This window comes from Ptychodera flava, chromosome 14, assembly GCF_041260155.1.
Source record: "Ptychodera flava strain L36383 chromosome 14, AS_Pfla_20210202, whole genome shotgun sequence".
Lineage (NCBI taxonomy): Eukaryota > Metazoa > Hemichordata > Enteropneusta > Ptychoderidae > Ptychodera > Ptychodera flava.
Window position 1 is genome coordinate 23733349 of NC_091941.1, and position 18995 is coordinate 23752343.

The following is an 18995-nucleotide window of genomic DNA, read 5'->3' on the forward strand; positions in this document are numbered from 1 at the left end:
TTGTGAACTTCGACCCTGAGGTTATCACCACTCACCACTCACACACTGCTCCGAACTCACGTCTGGCTCGACACAATCGATTAACTCTGTGCAAACGCGGTGCCTGCCTGTGATTTCATGTTTTTCTTGCATCTCGTGAGGTAAGTATTAAGGTACCACTCGTAGATTCGGACGGAAGGGAGAATTTTCTTCCCTTTCTCATGTAGGGAATCCAGTTTGTGGTTATGTGGCAGCTTCTACAATATTGATAACTATTTGTGTACAGGCTGCAGGCGGCCGCAGCGCGAAGTGTTCTCGACGAATCAAGTTGCTCCACGCGTTAAAGTTTTGTCGCGGACTATCCCAACAGAGGACAGCGACTTTTGTGTGGTGTTTTGCTAATAGTTATCGCAGGTTTCCGACTGTTGAGGTAAATATTGAGAATTGGAAAGGGGTTTGTTTCAAGAATATCCGCGACGCTCCCCTCCCCCTCTCAATGTAGTTTTACACTTCATTCACACTGTTGACCCCCCCCCCCCTTGTAAGGCTGCATTCACAAACACCTAGGCGGGGGGGGGGGGTGTCAAGGGCATGTTTGGGGCATTTGAAGGGATTTTAGAACTTAAAGGGGAGATTCGAAAGAAAACGCTTTGATTGATGTGAAACATGTGTTGAGTTGTAAATTTTAAGCTATAATGCTTGGCTAATTTTTGCCTGGTTTTGTTTTGTATATCCACTGCAGTTTCTTGTTCTCCTGCCGTAAGTGTGATGAAAGGTCCAGCACAGTCATATGTGTAGTGCTGTACATTCAGCATTGTTAATGTTTAAAATTGAATTCGAGTCTGGACTACAATTCATTTGTCATCAATAATAATGATTATGATTGTTCTGCTAATCAAGTACATTATTCAATGATCGTTATCAATTATCAAACGTTTATAAATGCTCAGATATTTCTAGCTTTTAAATTTGAAAAATATTGTCCATAGTTTTCTCATAGCCTAGCATGTAGTGAATAAACATTATCATGTATTACGATTTGATATTTTTTTGAGCACTACATGTATATCGGCCACTTTTTGCCTTCTAATAATTGCACAAAAAAGGGCGACCCTCCCCAAAAGACATGCATGAAATTTCATGACCCTTCGAAAATGCTTGCGCAAAAAATTTGCAACCCCCTTGCAATTTCTGTCGCATCCCTTTGGGGGTGTTTCATAATTATAGCAAGTCAGAAAGGGGGATTGAATATATTGTGAGTTTGAGGGGGGCATTTGAAAAAATCAGAGAACTTTTTTGATTCTCCCACCCCTACCCCTGAGGTGTTTGTGCATGCAGCCTTATATGACCGAGCCCAAATGCCTTTGATTCATATCCAAGAAAACATTCATTTATCATTGATCATACATACAAGCTCGCTCGTTCAGGCTGAATAAATCAATCAGGCAATGTTGTTGTTTTTGTTGTTGATATATAAGTGCACTGGAATGTGTGTAGCAGTTAACCTTGCCCATTGAGTTCTCGATGAAAGAGACAGAACAGAAATGTAGTATACGTGCATAGCTTTACTATTGCTTGCTATCATAGGGTTTTTCCAATACAGAGAAAAATTAAACCAAAACATATTCTCAAAAGCAATCATGAAATCAAATACTGTTGTCATGTGTCCAGTATAGTGCAGTATGACCTTGCTGTTCTCATGCCAATGTTTCCAATTTGCAAGAATAGCATCACATAATTTAAATTAGTTGTAAATCAGCATGTATTTCTGATATACACCTTAATTTATGTAATTGCATTTTCTAGTTTACGGTATCATCAAGGTACATTTTCTTTACAATTCTTTCAGCATGGTTCTAGATTCTGATCAGCATAGCCAAATTTCAAAATTGGGCAAAAATGACAAGAATAATAACAAAAGGATGATAACTTATCACAATTAGAAACTTAAACAAGTAGAGTTGCTCCACTCTGACCTAACAACCTGGTACTTTCATCAGCTGTCAGCTTTCAACAACCTTCAGTACAAAGCACACTGTGTCAAAACATAGACTCTGCAGCACTCTAAGGCCTATGGCTGGAAATAGTTAAATTTAACAAGATTAGTAGCATAGATGTGGTAGAGAAATGTCTGAGATTGACGTTGAAAGATTAACTTTGCAGGCCGTAAGTGCATAGTGAAACTTCTGTATGCATGTTTTATGTGTTGTCCATCTTCAATTCAGCTTCCATCAATCGTCATTGAGATAACATGTATGGTCCAATGTATGGAGAGTTCTGCAGTGTTGTGTCAGTGACTGATGAGTGGATGTTTGGAATTGCACAGCTTTTTGCTGTCACCAAGTCTATTGATTTCACAATATCAATCAGACATCTAGAAATCCTACAAGAAATATCATCACACTTTGATCAGAAATATTTCATTTCATAACAATTACTCTATGATAGAGTAGTCATTATTTCATTCATTTATCTTGGTCAGTGGATCCACTATTGGTCTTCATGCGTCAAAGCAAAAAATTCAATAAAACACAAATATCACAACCATAAGTTTAAAAAAGTTGACAGGAAATAAAATTGTACAGAAAATAACCAAATATGAAATACAGGTACATAGAGTAACAATTGACAAGATAAAACACAACAAAAATATCACCGTACAGAACTTTGAATAGAGTCAAGATGAATAAGAAAATCTTAGAGTGAAAGAAAATAAGCAATAAGCCTACAAATCAATATAACAATTAGATATTTATCTAAAGTTCTAAACTACTAACAAATTGCCTAGATGGCTTTTCCTCACAAGCTGTCCATTAAAGAGGGGGGTTTCAGAGCTATAAACGTCACAAACCTATCATGCATCAGCCATGTCATGGGTCCGCCATCAATTACCCTTGGCCATATTTTTCCACAGATGATATGAAAACAGAAATATGGATTTTCACGATCTGATCAGAAGTAGGAGTATATTTTAAGTTGTCTGTTTGAATGTTTTTATAAGAACAGAATCATTAAGTCCAATGTTCTTAATAGGATAATGTCATTCATTTTACTGACAAAAAACTAATGAAAGTTGTCATTAATTTAGTGTTATCATAGAAAGTGAGCTAAACATAACCATGATGAGTAGTTCCCATTTCACTGGGAAAAAAAATTGCCCAGAAAGCAGTATTTGAGTGCCATATTGCCTTTAACCTGAGAGCAGTATTTGAGTGCCATATGGCATTCTATAAATGATGGCTGGCCAGTTTGACTTTAAAATATGGGATATTCATTAATTAATGGGAGTTGTGGTAAGTCCAATTCGCACGTAATTTTTAATGTCCTTTATAAACCAAGAGTCAGTTTAAATACTTTCCCTTTTATGACTGTCACAACAAATATATCCTACTTTTGAACCTAAGAAGGATATTTCTTTTGATGACTTAAGTGCAGTATATTTAAACAACAGACTTGCGTTACTTGCGTTCATTGATGAATGTAGTCAAAGTTAGTGTACCCATATCTTGCCAGGCCTTTCACTTCTCTATCAGACAATTAAGTATAAAAGTAGTGTTCAGCCAAAAGCTATGTGTATTTTCACCTACGTGAAATGGTATGTTATAGCAGGTTTTCTCAGTAAAAATTACGTTTACAGTATGTTTTCAAGGGCCTTCAGATGTTCAAGTCTTTGTTAAAATGCAACATTAGGACACGGTCCCTCCACACACGGTCCCTCCACAAACCCGTGATAAGGGACACATTATGCCTCACTGGTCTAAACGGGCGCTGCACCCAACACAATGTATTTTGCTCAAAATCACTTTTTTGAAAAGATTTATTCAATTTTAATTACTTTGTTAACCCAATATGAAAATATTGGTTGGGTTCACCTTTTAGCTTGTCAAGCAGATGTAAGCTGCATGATAAAAGAAGTGTTAAATTATGCAAATGTATGCAAATCATCTGATTTCCTGGCTTCTCTTTTCTCCCAATTTCAATATTTTCAAAGAATTTAACTCCACTCTGGGTGGGTCAAATTTTTCTTAAATTTTCACAATATTTTCTTTAAAAGCTATATAACAAAACTATTTTGTTTTGCAATAATGTTTTCATTACAACTTCGCCGATGCTAACTAGCCATGTATGCAACCCCGAAATTTCGGGGTTAGTTAATATGCTAAGCCGGTCGGAGGTGTTAATCACGTACACATCAATATTACCAAAATCAAACGACTCGAACAGCATTTGCATGCAAGGCAGTGTGTGTAAACCGCGACTGTTTCTCCTGTAAAGTTTGATTGAATATTATTTTCGTCACAGTCCCTCTACAAGGGACTATGGTTTCGTTGTATTTTCGAATTCTGACACCACATGGCAATTGCGATGCGACATCGGTACAAAAGAACTGAAAAGATGCTTCATTGTACTAACACCTAGCATTAAGCTGAAAATGGTTGAACGACGTAAGCACGGTCACTCCACAAAAGCGAGTGGATGACCGTGGCGTGCAGACTTCGCTCGACTTCTATAGCTTGTAGACTTGACTGCTACTAAAGTTCATATTTTACAAGTATAACTCCTACTTTCTTTCGGTCCGTACTTATGACGACATAGCGGCAGCTGTATACCTTACCTCATCCCACCTCACAAGAAAAAACAGAGACATTGTCTATGTATTCGGACTCGAGTGCATTGCATCCTGATGTAGCCTCGCCAGTCACAATCTTTTTATCAAACGTTTTGAATCAGACAAGGACTTCCGTCAGAAGAAAATCGTAATGAAAATTTGTACCATTCTTGAGGTTGCTAATTCAGCAAACAACACAGGCGATAATTGTGATTGTCTCACAGTCTTCAAACACTCCCAGCAGAACATTTACATCAAGCAGTGGAGAACGAATTCAATTTTTAAATAGCTAAGTGTAGGTAAAGCCACATGCGAATCAAAAAATATAAAAACACAAAATTGAGAGTCCCTTGATGACGCCGATTTTTTTATGCCGGTGATAAGTTTCAGTCGTAGGTATAGGATAAAGCCCGAGTACGAGGTCTCTTCTGGTATATAAAGTCCAACCCAACGATAAAATGTCGAGGCCGTAGGCCGAGACATTTTATCGTAGGGTTGGACTTTATATACCAGAAGAGCCCGAGTACGAGGGTTTTATCCGACTTAAAAACTATCGCCCCTAATTGATATATTTTCGTTTTCAATGTGTTACGTCAACCGTCCCCTTTGTCAATGTAACGTGTTTAGGATATGAATTAAAACTTTTATTTGTGAAATAGCCTTCCAATGTAATGGAACATCCTACAAATGCCCTAGGACACATTAGTTTAAATGCCCTAGGGCACATTAGTTTATGTTTGTACCACAGCAGATTTTGTGTTGCAGCTGGTTTCCGCTGTGTTACCAAATTTGAATATTAAAACGTACCAGATGTCTACAGAATATGACATGTTCACTTTTGATTGGACAGTACTTTACTATGGCGCTGTCATTCGTTTCTGGAATTTGGTGACCAAGGCTTTACGAGTAGATAAAACACCCTGAATTGAGCGCTCTGATTGGTCAATCAACAGTAGATAGTTTTTAAATAAAGGTTTTCGGTTCGGACTTTGATTTACTTGAATTTGTGGTGATTCGGACTCAGTATTTGCTGCATCAAAGGGTGTAAAGTGTAAGATGAACGCTCATGACAACGGTATTTACGAGCTGGTCATTAAACCACGGTGACTTCACCATAATTTTGAATCCCATCTGCGGACGGCAGTGGATCACAGGGTCCATGCTGCTTATCTCTCACCAAATGCCCTTGGCGAAAGGTTAGATCATGTTTTGTCTAAATTATGCAAAATTTGTTGAAATAACATTTGATGGACATTCATGATGGATTCATGGAGCATGAAAAGGTGTCGAAATTATTCCTCTGGTATTGATTCGCATGTTTTTTACAGAGCTCGCTTTTACGTTGTTAGCCTTTTCTATTCAAATTAGATAAACATAATTATGCCAGCATAAGTCGCATAAACGCTAGAAGCGAGGACTGCGTTCCTTTTTGAAGACAGCTTACAAACTGCAATTTACCGGTGGTACACATTATGTTTGAAAAGTCCAGGCCCTCAGATGAAAACACAGTGAGAGTGACAGTCACTGAAGGAAGACAATTTTCACGAAAACAAGGATAGCTCTCACTGCGAGTTGTCGTTGTAAGGCAACCAACGCCAATATCGTAATCCCCATCCTATGTTACTGCAGACATGCCTTCAAAATGACTAAGCTGAAACAGTTTTGTGGCCATCGCTGAATTTTTTTAAAGGGATATATATATATATATATATATATATATATATATATATATATATATATATATATATATATATATATATATATATATATATATATGTGTGTGTGTGTGTGTCACTTTAAAATCTTATCATTTAATGGCCAAAACAGTGACCATGAAATTTAAATTTCCATTTCCACATAAATGTTGGTATTTTAGTCCTGTTTGTGTAGCGTAGCCTCCGTCGATTTTAAATTTCACTGAACGAACGCGGCGAACAATGATTGCTTCCTTTCTCCCTGTTTCTCTTCGTCTCTTTGTCCATCTACATGTATCTTCTGTCTTATCTTCATACACAGTCGCTGTCACAAAGAGAATCTATCTATCCACTCACATGATCTATCTATCTAGCTATTTGTCTGTCTGTTTTTATTATTTACGCTAATGGCAAATACTGGTAGAGAAGTTTTATAGCTTGTTCCTTTGTGAAAAAACACTTCGAATGACAATCACTGGAAGAAACTGGATTGCAAAATGAATTGCCCGGTCAACTTCCGTTGTCGCACAAAGACGATCTCGTTTGTGTGAAACAGAGGACAAGGCGACATTTCACTTTTATATGATATCCGATATTTACGGCTACTAGACTATACAATATCGAAATTAGATTGGCTTAGTCAGATCTATAAATGGCTGAAATCTCTGATATATATCGGATATTTACGCGCCATTTTACTGAATCTAGTATCGTCTAGTATCGAAGCTAAAGTCAGTCCTTGGAAGTCGGGTTTGGCCAGAACTGTGAGGCGGTGAAATCTCCGATATATATCGGATATTTACGCGCCATTTTACTGAATCTAGTATCGTCTAGTATCGAAGCTAGAGTCAGTCCTTGGAAGTCGGGTTTGGCCAGAACTGTGAGGTGGTGAAATCTCCGATATATATCGGATATTTACGCGCGATTGACTGAATCTAGTATCGTCTAGTATCGATATTAGAGTCCCGAAATCGCCGGCCGGTAAATATCGTGTAAATATCGGAGATTTCACAGATCCGGCGTGCTGAGACACAAGGCAAGTAGTTCTAGTATCGTCTGGTATCGATGTTAGAGTCCCCAAATCGCCGAGAAATATCGGGTAAATATCGGAGATTTCACAGATCCGGTGTGCCGAGGCACAGGGCAAGTCATTCTTGTATCGTCTAGTATCGATATTAGAGTCCCCAAATCGCCGAAAAATATCGGATAAATATCGGAGATTTCACAGATCCAGCGTGCCGAGGCACAAGGCAAGTCATGCAAGTATCATCTAGTATCGATATTAGAGTCCCTAAATCGCCGATAAATATCGGGTAAATATCGGAGATTTCACAGATCCAGCGAGCCGAGGCACAGGGCAAGTAATTCTAGTATATTCTAGTATCGATATTAGAGTCCCCAAATCGCCGAAAAAATATCGGGTATCCTAAATATCGTCGATTTCACAGACGCGGCTTCCCATGGAACAACCGCAGTTCATTCTAGTATCGTCTAGTATCGATACTTGTCCCGAAATCGTCAAACTTCGATACTAGATAGTAAATATCCGATATTTAAAAATTGTGCAAAGTCGCGCCTTCATGGTGAAACATTGCCGCTCTAAAGATACCCAACGTTTTATTCAGATCAGAAGGCATCCATGACCCACTGGGTTTAATCTCCGCTCCTGCTAAACAATAGCATCTCGTTGGCGTGTACACATGGTAAAAATAATCGATCTTTATTTCTAAGTTTCTCGAAAGAAGTTCAGCATTGTAATGAAGTGAAACTTTGATCAGAAACTTTGAAATAATCTGCCTCGTAGTCGTTTTCGGGGCAAGGATATGGTGAACAGTAGGACGCTCGTTAGCTTCATTGCTTGTCAACAAGCAGAGGGTATGCAGGATCAAAATGTCAGAAAATAAAATCTTCCGGGGATGTTACTTTACTACATTGCAAGTTATTGATGCTATGCTCGGACATAGACCCTCGAGGGTCTATGGCTCGGAGAAGTGTTTTAGCATTCACAGAAGGTCGATCGACACTCTTTAGCAACAGTAAAATTGCGCACATGCACACGTCACTGATATGAAAACCTAGCTACGGGTGAGAAGTGAGCCTTCACGATAAGTGCAGGTATAATGTGATTTCAAAACAATGGAAAAAAGTCCATTGAAATTTGCGGTGTAAATTTTCTTCTGTAGTACTGTTTGATGCGGACCATCGCTGGTGCAGTCAGTCAAAAATAAAGTCGTAGTCTTACACCATGTAGCTAGACACGGATCTGGATCCATGCTTACACCGATACGTTGTACCGCTGTATAAACCACTGATGATTTATACACATCTAGGTACGCATAATCGGGTGCCAATGTACTCCTGCATTGCACGGCCAAAACCGGTATCGATTTATCAACGCGTGACAGTCCCTCCTCCAAGCAAGAGACGTCCTTTTCCAGCTCCATGGGTCAACCCATGGAGGTAAGGGTCAGCCACAGTCCGTATCGTGTTGAGGATTTGAGGGTGAGCATATCAAGGTCCGCATTGCCATAATGCTGGCCAGAAAATTCATCGTCAATAATCCCCTCATTAACTGATACTGTGGGCAAACTAACTTCATTTACACTTCGCCGCGAAATGCATAAAGGTGGCGCTTTTCGCATCTGATTAACAGGCGTTAATAGGTGTCAAGTTAGCATCGGGGAAGTTGTAATGTTACATATTGAATAAGAGGCATTTTAATTTTGTGAATCATGTTTTTAATCACATTTTTGAGTGTCAGTCTTTCAACCCATGCCATTTTAGTATTTTTTTTACTTAAATTAATTTTTATCATTAATACCAAAATTTAGGTGTTTTACACCAAATATACAACCCCTTCATCCTTCGAGTAAACTGTTGCTACCATAGTAAACTTTAGATTCTCTGCTTTTTGAAAATATATAGTATGAAAGTGTTTTCTTGTCATGTTAAATGAGAAATATTCCTTTGAATAAAACTGTGTTGGCAACATGAAGATCCACCTTAAGCTAACTTGGCCAGATGGTGACCTATGAACTTGGCAGGATAAGGGGTTCACATTGTTCTCATTGCCATATTGGACTGTGACAGTGTGCCAACAAAAAACTTCCTGCAATTTTTACAAATGAATGAGTCCACAGTTGACCAGAACATCAAGAAAACCAATGAGAAGATCAACATGAATGTGAACACGTTGTATACCTTTGTATTGCTGAGAAAATTTGATGTTCCATTCAAAAGCGACGTAAATAACTGTTGTTTCTTGCTGTATAGTTGAACATTACATGTTTGAAGATATGGCTGATAAATTTTTAACTTTGTCAAAATTTGTAACAAAGCAGAAAACAGTAAATTATACAGCTGTTCAAATTAATACATGTAAGTGAAAAAAATTGTAAAAAAGAGATTTACCAGATGTCATTTGTAAGTACCGTATGCTATATAAATGGAAAAAAGACTTGCCTTGTCAATGTATTGGAATTACTTGCCCAGCACAAGGTACATCGCTAAAAATATTCATTTTACTGTGTAAGGCAAGCCGTACGTGACCACTTTGATATTTTGGTCATTTGCAGACGAAACCTGATCGGTTGGCAATGACTTCGTTAAAAGTTTCCCTCCTGTTGTTAGTGGTGTGCGTGCTAGCGGTGTGCCATGCTGAGAAAAAAGACAAGAAACTACAGATAGGCGTTAAGAAGAGGGTAGAAAATTGCACAGTGAAGTCAAAGAAAGGAGACACATTGCACATGCACTATGAAGTAAGTGGCTTAACCAGTTGAAAGCCCTCGACACTGAGGGCGCTGTGCGTGTGATGTATGGGAATTGATCAAACAGAACATGACTGATTTCTGGAACATTGAGTGAGATGGCATGAATTGAGACCTTTATCTGCATGCGAAATTATGTTAAATGAGACAAAATATGCTTGCCAACTGAATTGCTGCTTTGTCACTTTTTTTTTCCTTTAGTCATATTTATTGTCAAACCATGATGATGCCAAGAAGAAATGTGTGTGTACATTATTACATCAAAAGTTTTGATTATAAATCAATAATAGAGTTGTAATTCAAAGAACTTGTAAATAACCAGACTATCTGTTTATACTTGTATTCAATGGTTATGATTAAAAGATAGAGAATTGCTATATTTTTAAATTCTGTTCCTGGTAGCAATATGGCGTACGCTCATTTTCTACCCTTTTAATTAATACATTGTAAAAGTTGATGGTTGAAATGATATGATGGTACAATCCATCTCAACTTTAGGCATCGCAGCAGTTGTGATCGTTTTATTGTATCCACCAATGAAATACATGTGAATGTGAAAAATAGCAGTTTGCACATGCTGGCCCCGTTTTTTGCTTTGTTTGCTCCTCAACAGCTGCAGCATTCAGCTGTGAAATGTGCATATTGCAGTTTTGTACGCTGTGTGACACCACAGAGTAAAGAGATCCATGACTGAACCGATCCTTATCTCAGACGTTCAACTGGAGCAAGCTACTAATAATGTATGATTAACACTGGAGAGTACAATGGCATGAAGATTTCCGTAATCATATGTATATGTGACTTCAACAATCTCAAGATGTGAGAATAACACACAACACACCTCCCCCACTTTTATTCCCATCTTTGTCATGAGTCAAGCACCTTGCATGTCTAGTCAGTGCAAATGCGAAAACAATTTACGGTCATCAAGCCGTGTCTACTGAAAGATCCATCATTAGAGGATGCTGTCTACGCTTGCACCCTATAATGATAGATCTTTCAGTCTACAGGACATACGAAATGATCATAAAAATTTGGGGATGAGGGCTTTGCCAAGACAGCATAACAGAGTGAGACCAGTCATTTTCTTAATTTCCCTTTCTTCATCAGGGCAAGCTTGAAGATGGCACAGAATTTGACAGCAGCATACCAAGGGGGGAGCCATTTGTTTTCACGCTGGGCAGTGGGCAAGTTATCAAAGGCTGGGACCAGGGTTTAATAGGGTAAGTTTTGTACACCAGAAAGGGGACGTTACAGCACTTCACAATTTCATTCAGTACTTTATTTAGCGAATGAGAATTTGTCAGAAATCAGTGTGGTTTCCAACGTGACAGGCATTGTTGGATGTACACCAGTAGAAACTGGCCTGGGTTGCTTACCGTAATGTATCGCCCATGCCAATATGATGAGCCACTGACAGGTAGCTGGTAGGGGGTTCTCTTTAAGTGACAGAAATACCATTCTACGTGTATCAGATCTTGGTTACTATTGCAGTATAAGCTGATCACATTTAGGCTGTCATTCCCGTCCAACGATAAAGAGCCCAATAATTCTACATGCTAGAGGGCGCTACAATCTTAGCAGTGAGGTGAGACTACAAATGCATGCAGTTCACTCAGTAGTTTTTCATAACACCACAGTCAAGTCTACAGCTCTCAACTCAAAGACTTTGGCAGGTCTTGTCAGCTTATACTTTATAGATCTGAAAGGGATTGTACATCCATTAGCTAGAACATTTGCAGTATAGTCTTCCACCCAGTGGGATTGAAACTAAAGTACTGTCAAGGATTTCCTTTTACCGGTAGATTTTAGTGTCACATAGTAGAAAGTTTGCACCAAGTTGTAATGGAAAAAAGTCTCACAAAGGGCCGTGCTTTTATCAATGTTAATCACAACATCTGTCTTTGGAGCTTAAGCTCCTGCAGACAACATATCTATCGTTCCATCTGGCTGTTTGTAGAGTTCATGGTGATCTACATTCATCGATGGAAAGCCAACAGATTTGTTTGGGCCAAATAAAATAGGAATTCAGGAATTAAGGTGAAGTCAGGCAATGGACAATGGCCGAAAGACGCCTGACAAATTTTTTTTGCAAAATTTTCAAGTAATCTAAACATGTCAGAAAATTAAACACACACGCATATGAGTTTAAAGACCTCTATATGCAGGAAAATGAATTACAACTACACATGCACAGATACTTGAACATATTTTCTTCATGAAGCAGTGCAGATCAAATAACCCAGGTTTCAATGTCAAAAGGCGCGTGGAGGATGAGTATTTTATGCCCTGTCTGTCTTCATTGATTTGTTGTTGTCTTGGTGACATCCAAGAAAAGAGACGACTTCGTTGCTAGGTGTTCTTGTGTTCATTTCTCCACATCCTCTTCTATTGCATACATTTCATGGCAACCTGTTTGTGCAGGCCTCGGTTGAGGGAATATGCAAACTGGATGTGTTTAACAGTTTGGGGATAGGGTAGAGGCGCTGTTATTGCTGTGTTGTGCGGTAGTTGATAAGAAGGATCATATATGTGTTGTTAGGCAAATACTTATTCTGGTCATTGCTTTCATCTCCTCTATCTGTATGTATCCATTGAAGAAGAAAAAACAGGAAAAAAGAGCTAAATTTTAATCCATTATGCTAGGAATTTTCACCGGTAGATCTCTGTCTAAGATAAAAGTGTTTGTGTTAAACCTAGAGATAACACACAACTCTGTAGATTTGTTCAAATAAATTCAAGGCCAGTGAATGGGATTTGATTTGGCATTCTCATGATCTATTGAGATGTGGATGATTGTCATAACATCTGGGAAACATACGCCTTATCTCAAGTGTCTCGCCACCGTACAGTGTGTATGGTTTGAGTTCTCAAAGATTTGGCTAATTTACATGAAATCTTGCTCTCACGTAAACAAGCTGCAAACGCTTGGAAAAATAAAAGCAGCAACAATTTGCAACACAAACTGGATGAAATTCTCATGATAATGATGATGATAATCTCTCTGCCATGGCAATAGTAGCAGTCCTGCACTGGCTAGCTTTGAACATGTTCACTGAAGTCATGCTACTTAGAAAACTAGGTTTTATTGCTGGACAAGACTGTCTTCTTCTCTCTTTGATGTCAATGTCTGCTGAAGTCAAAAACACATTTATTTGATATGGTTTACATCTTCCCCCTCTACAGTCTATGCATGAACACATATTCCATTTGATCTCAACTTTCATAATTGCCTTTTTTTTCTCCCTTCAGAATGTGTGAGGGTGAAAAAAGGAAGTTAGTTATCCCATCTGAATTAGGATATGGGGAGAGGGGAGCCCCTCCAAAAATTCCAGGTAAGGCTGTCCACACTGTTTTGTCACAGTACATCCAAGTGATGAACTTTGACCTTTTGTGCCCTTTGACACCATTCATGGCCAATGTTTTCTTATCTGTTATTGCCAGACGAAAAGATTTGTATCACAGTAAGTGAGACTACCCACAATTCCCCTTGATTTGTGTGTTCAGACATTATTTGCTAAAGGCTTCTTCAATTTTATCAGTTTCTGAACGATTTGAAACTTAGAATTTAATTTAAGGATTATTGGTTAAAACTATGTTCCAAAATTATTGATCATGTTTAAAATTCAGGAGTAAATTGAATAAGAATTCGATGTTTGAAGGTGCTAAAAATTGTACACTTGTCAAGGTAAAGTTATCAGCAACTAAGATGGTCTCATCATACCACCTGTCAGACATGTTAATTTCCTTTGTTACAAACATTCAAAAAAATCAATACCCTTTCTTTTGCCAACACAGATGCAACTTATTCCCTTAGTTTCCTTGAAAATATTGCATATGGCTGTCAAAAATCTATGTTGACAAAATCACAAAATTGCTATCTCCTCTGCAGAAAAGGGGTTGATCTTCTCATTATTCACAGTGAGAAATTAGAGAATTATGATTATCAAAACTATGGTCCCAGAATTTTCAAATATGGACCTAGCTGTTCTGTGTAAAGAAGAAATTTTCTTCAGTTCAGTAAGTGATCTCCATGTGTACGGATCATGGAGAACTGTGGGTAGCCTCACTTACTGTGCGTATGTCATATGTCATTCCCGACTTTGTTCAGAACAACACTAAAGTGCTAGAACACAGTCCAATAGGTTCTGAGACCTCACAACTACTGATGATAAACAAAAAATTTTAAAACAGTGTCACTGCATCCTATACTAGATTTTTTTGAAAATGTTGTTACTGAAAGGTAAATGTTTATTCCTGCAAAATGTAATTTTTAGCTACTATAGACTATAGTCTATAGAAGCTATTGGGATGGGTATCTGTCCGGTGTCAGTCTGTATGTATGTATGTATGTATGTATGTATGTATGTATGTATGTATGTATGTCCGTTTGCGAGGATGTCCGTCCACTCAAATATCTTGAGAACCGTAGTATTTACAGATTTGATATTTTTTGTGTAGATGCAAAATATGATTATGAGACTTTAAGTTTTTTAATTGTTTGATATTGTTGAAAATATGCAAATTAGCGCAGAAAAGGCATTTTTAGTAAAAAATCTTCATAACCACCTGTCAGACAGCTTTGGTATTTGGTATACAGGTCCCAAGGGATGACCCAACTTAGATTTGTTCAAATTGTGATGAAATATGCAAATTTGTATTTTTAAGGAATTTTTTTGTCATTTTTGGTCAAAAATTTATTTCATCAAAACCGCTTGTGTAACAGCTTTGATATTTGGTATACAGGTTCATAGGAATGATCGAAATATGATATATTCAAATACAAATTTGTATTTTGGGGGCAATATTTGCCATTGTGGTCAAAAAGTACTCATCTGATAGCTTTGATATTTTGTATATAGGTTCCTACAGATGAAGTAAGTATGATATATTGAAATTATGATGAAAACTGAAATATTGTATTTTTGGCACAATTTTTGCCAGTTTTGGTCAAAAAATTTGTTTCTCAAAAAACTACCTATCTGATACCCTTGATATTAGGTATACAGGATCCTAGGGGTTGTCTCAGTGTGATATATTAAAATTTGATGAAATCTTCAATTTTTGTATTTTGGAGGCAATTTTTGCCATTTTTGGTCAAAATCTTTGTTTTTCATAAGTTACTAATCTGATAGCTTTGATATTTGGTATACAGGTTCCTAGGGTTTATCTTTAGTAATATATTGAAATTATGATGAAATCTTCAATTTTGTATTTTTGCAGCTAATTTTGCCATTTTTGATCAGGCCATCCTGAAATGAGCTATCAAAGATATCCACCTTTGTCATCAACAAATGTGTCACAAAAAGTTATTTTCAACATAACACAGCGGAGCTCCAATGACTGTTAGGTCGCTTGCTTTTTTCAAAACTGTTGGTCATACAGCTTTAATATTTGGTATACAGATCCCTAGGATGACTTTAGTGAGATAATTTCATACATTCAGGAAATATTTAATTTTGTATCCATGTCTGTAGTAGCTTCAGGGACATTGGCGTTATGTTTATAAAAACACAAGGAAAAGAAATGTATTTGCCTTACGAAAATAATAGCTGCAGTGCAGAGAGCATGACATCTTGGTACATTTTTTTCATTACATGTTTTGTATAATTTCTGCCTATGCCAATTGATATGATATGACCTTTACCCCTGACCTCAAATGCATCCTGTGTGACCTCAGTTTGAATCGTGTTCAGCAGCTGTGACAAAATACATAGATGTCAGTGATTAGAATCAAGACAGATTGTCTCCTGTGTCAGAAGAGATTAGTGACTTCAAGTTGGCATCATGATGCCAAAAATTCATCAGAACTTTTGAAACGTTAGTCATGCATTCAGCCACTATGATGTGTAATGCCGTCTTTGTGGGGACCCATTTCATCACAAGTCAGTCGTTATCAAAATCTTTCCGTCACTTCCCATCAAATGCCAAGATACTCTCTACTCGGCAAATATGTGATAATCTATGATTCCAACAAAATATGTTTTTATCATCTTGTTTTGTGTGCTTTCTTCAACTAGGTGGCGCTACACTCATCTTTGAAGTAGAATTACTGAAGATTGTTCGCAAGAGTGAACTCTGAAGTTTGGCGTTTAAGCCTCTGCTTTGAGAATCAGTAAATCTAGAAATAAGCCCAGTGAAACTGGGAAAGCTGTACTGCAATGGACAACAACTGATATTCTGCTCTCAAACTCCTCCACATTCTATTCCCGCTGATGTCATCTTCACTCAAGGTCCATGGTGAATGCAACGTTCTGTTTTATCTTCGGAGAAATGACACAAATCTGTGTTCACAGCAATAGTCACAGCTAACAAATCAATAGAAGAGAATAGATGTTTGGTGAGAATTTTTCCTGTGATCTCCAGTGGGATGATACCTGCGCATAAGCAATCAATTTATTAGAGCTGTGTTGTCCATTGCAGTATGGCTACAAGGGTGGGGAGGTTAGATCAAGGATAAACTCCATCTTTTTATTTGAAATCACTGCTCATCAAAGGGTAACAGAGCCAAGTATTCTGTCAAAAGGACAAACAGGCTTCATAAAAATGAAACAGAGTGAGAGAAATCGGAGACAAAATAGTCTGTACTTTTGTTCTACAATCATTTCATATATTTGGCTATGGTCTTAATCTTACTTCACATAGGTATTTCAGAATGAAAATGTCAGTTTCCTGACGTCATCTCATCCCCTCTTTTACAACGAAGCAGAATTTGATAAAGTAGACAGAGCTGTAATTCACACGGCACAACACTGCTGGCACTGTGTGACTGGAAAATGAAAGAGCGGGCTTAACAGTGGATTAGCGTCAGTTGCAATTTTTGTCGGTGTAATGGGACTTTTGATAAAATCTTCCAATCCTGTACTTTACAAGCCACTTGGCGTCAACTCTCACAATAACATTGACAGATTCTATGCACTTAATTAAATTTGGTGAGACTGTTTCATGCCAGCATCAAGGAAGTCTCTCTTTTTTTTTTGCGGCTTATCTGACAGTTCAAGCTGTGATTGACCAAATGTGTACATGTAATCTGTAAAGAAAGTGGACTGTGGTGTAATTGTTGCAATTGACAGATCAAAAAGAGCAATGTCTTTGAGCCTATTGGTCACAGGTCTGTAAATGCTTCAGCTAGTTTATCTACCAATTCAGGGTTGTTTTAGTGATGTGTGGTTCCAGAAAAAAACCCAGAATGTCCCCTACCGAGTGACTGCCATCAATCATAGCCTACATCCTGTATGTTATTGGTATTGATATATCAGCATGAATTCAATCTAACCCCCGTTTCTTTTTCAACTTTGAAACATTTGCAGTATTGGCAATCATATTCTGGCAATATCAGTTTTACCATATCATTAACTTTTTCTCAAGAATTAATCATGGATATTGATCTTTTTACTGCAGGACAAATAAATATTTATATTTTTCCTCCCTGGTAAACCTGTGCTTGTATGTTTGCTGTATATGTACCTGAGTATACATATGTAAGGACATGCATTCAAGTCCTTCTGAAACGATTCTCTGCTTTGGTGTTACAAAGAAACCAAATACCAATGTTTTGTGATTTACTTCGTGTTCTCAATTGAGAATAATGGAAAAGTGAATGTATGTAATCATATATTTAACTGCACTGGCAATTTACAGTTACAACTGTTTTCCAGACACGGACTTTGGGGAAGGGGGTGGAAAAGCAAGTTCAAAGGTCAAGGCAATTTCAATAATTGCCACAGGTTGGATCAATATTGACTGAAGAGTGTACCAGTATTTGCTTGAAAAAATGCTTGAAAAATGCTCTGACTGACATTTTTCTTACTAAACAGAGAGAGATTAGAGCTACACAGGAGGTGAATGAATAATTTCTTTTGCAAACCAGCAAAATCTCTAACTAGTTATATTGCAACTTGGGTCAGATTTTACAAACTGTCCCTAATATAAATTAAAATATAGGCATTACATATACAAGCAGTGTTGAAAGAACAAATTCTTGCATTTCCACATGCTCCCAGAACAAAAAAAATATGCATAACAAAAATACCCTAAGAGCACTAAAATATTTGCAATGCAAAAGTATATATTTGGCGCAATTTCAAAAAAATTTCAAATTGGCTGAAGTGGCAATTCCGATTATTTTGATTATTCTTCCTGGCCTTGCAATTGAGTCCGGAATAGATTTGGCAGTGCATTTGCTTATCAAGCAATTCATTTAAAAGGGCACTGAACAAAGCCTGTAAACTCAGAACTATTTTCTTTTCACTGTTACAGATGGCTGCCAGTAATGAACAATATTTAAGCAATAAAGCACACCCAGCGATGGTATACCACGAGATTTTGACCAGTTCACGACATACATCACGAGCGATAGTGAGTGCATATATGAAGTGAACTGGTCAAAATCGAGTGGTATACCGTCGCTGGGTGTGATTTATTACTGTTATATCATAACAGTATATTGAAATTCTGACGTGGACCGTCAAAAACGGCGCGTATGCCAGCCATGGTATATCGCCAATATACCATCATTCTTTTCGCGTCTCGACCAATCAGATCGTTGCATTTGTGCCATCAATATACTGGTATGATATAATTTACAATAACATCTGTTGTCGTGTGCATATTCACTTTGAGAAATGGAAATTTTGGCACAAAGCAACAAATTAATATTTGAAATGAAAAAAATGGATGCCATTTCTATCTGATGAGGAAACATTAAACTTTCAAATTTCAAAACGACCTTTAAAAGGGTTTCATGCCTAATCCAAACAAGCAGCATATAAGTAAGGTATTGTAAGTTTCTGAGATTTTTAATATGTTCCCCAGGCACTTTGCACCTTTATCTGGAAATGCAGAAGTAGTGTTCAAGAACTGTAACACTTGTGCTGGAAGAGATTTCTTGTGTAAACTTGCCTCAGGTGATGCGCTTTAAATGGACTGTGAGGGTGTATCTGCTGA

General features: G+C 37.6%; 1 protein-coding gene across 1 annotated transcript; it reads left to right on the forward strand.

Moving 5' to 3' along the window:
• Positions 1 to 3: 3 nt before the first annotated feature.
• On the forward strand, positions 4 to 17486 carry LOC139149838 (peptidyl-prolyl cis-trans isomerase FKBP2-like). Its single transcript, XM_070721839.1, has 5 exons — positions 4 to 140; positions 9858 to 10040; positions 11160 to 11272; positions 13302 to 13384; positions 16070 to 17486. The coding sequence occupies exons 2-5, from the start codon at positions 9879 to 9881 to the stop codon at positions 16129 to 16131; spliced, it is 420 nt and encodes a 139-aa protein (XP_070577940.1). The 5' UTR covers positions 4 to 140; positions 9858 to 9878; the 3' UTR covers positions 16132 to 17486.
• Positions 17487 to 18995: the final 1509 nt, after the last annotated feature.

Coding starts and splice junctions, on each gene's coding strand:
- LOC139149838 (XM_070721839.1), top strand. CDS start 9,879: ATGACTTCGTTAAAAGTTTCCCTCCTGTTGTTAGTGGTGTGCGTGCTA. Junction 10,041..11,159: donor CATTGCACATGCACTATGAA/GTAAGTGGCTTA, acceptor TTTCTTCATCAG/GGCAAGCTTGAAGATGGCAC. Junction 13,385..16,069: donor AGCCCCTCCAAAAATTCCAG/GTAAGGCTGTCC, acceptor TTCTTCAACTAG/GTGGCGCTACACTCATCTTT.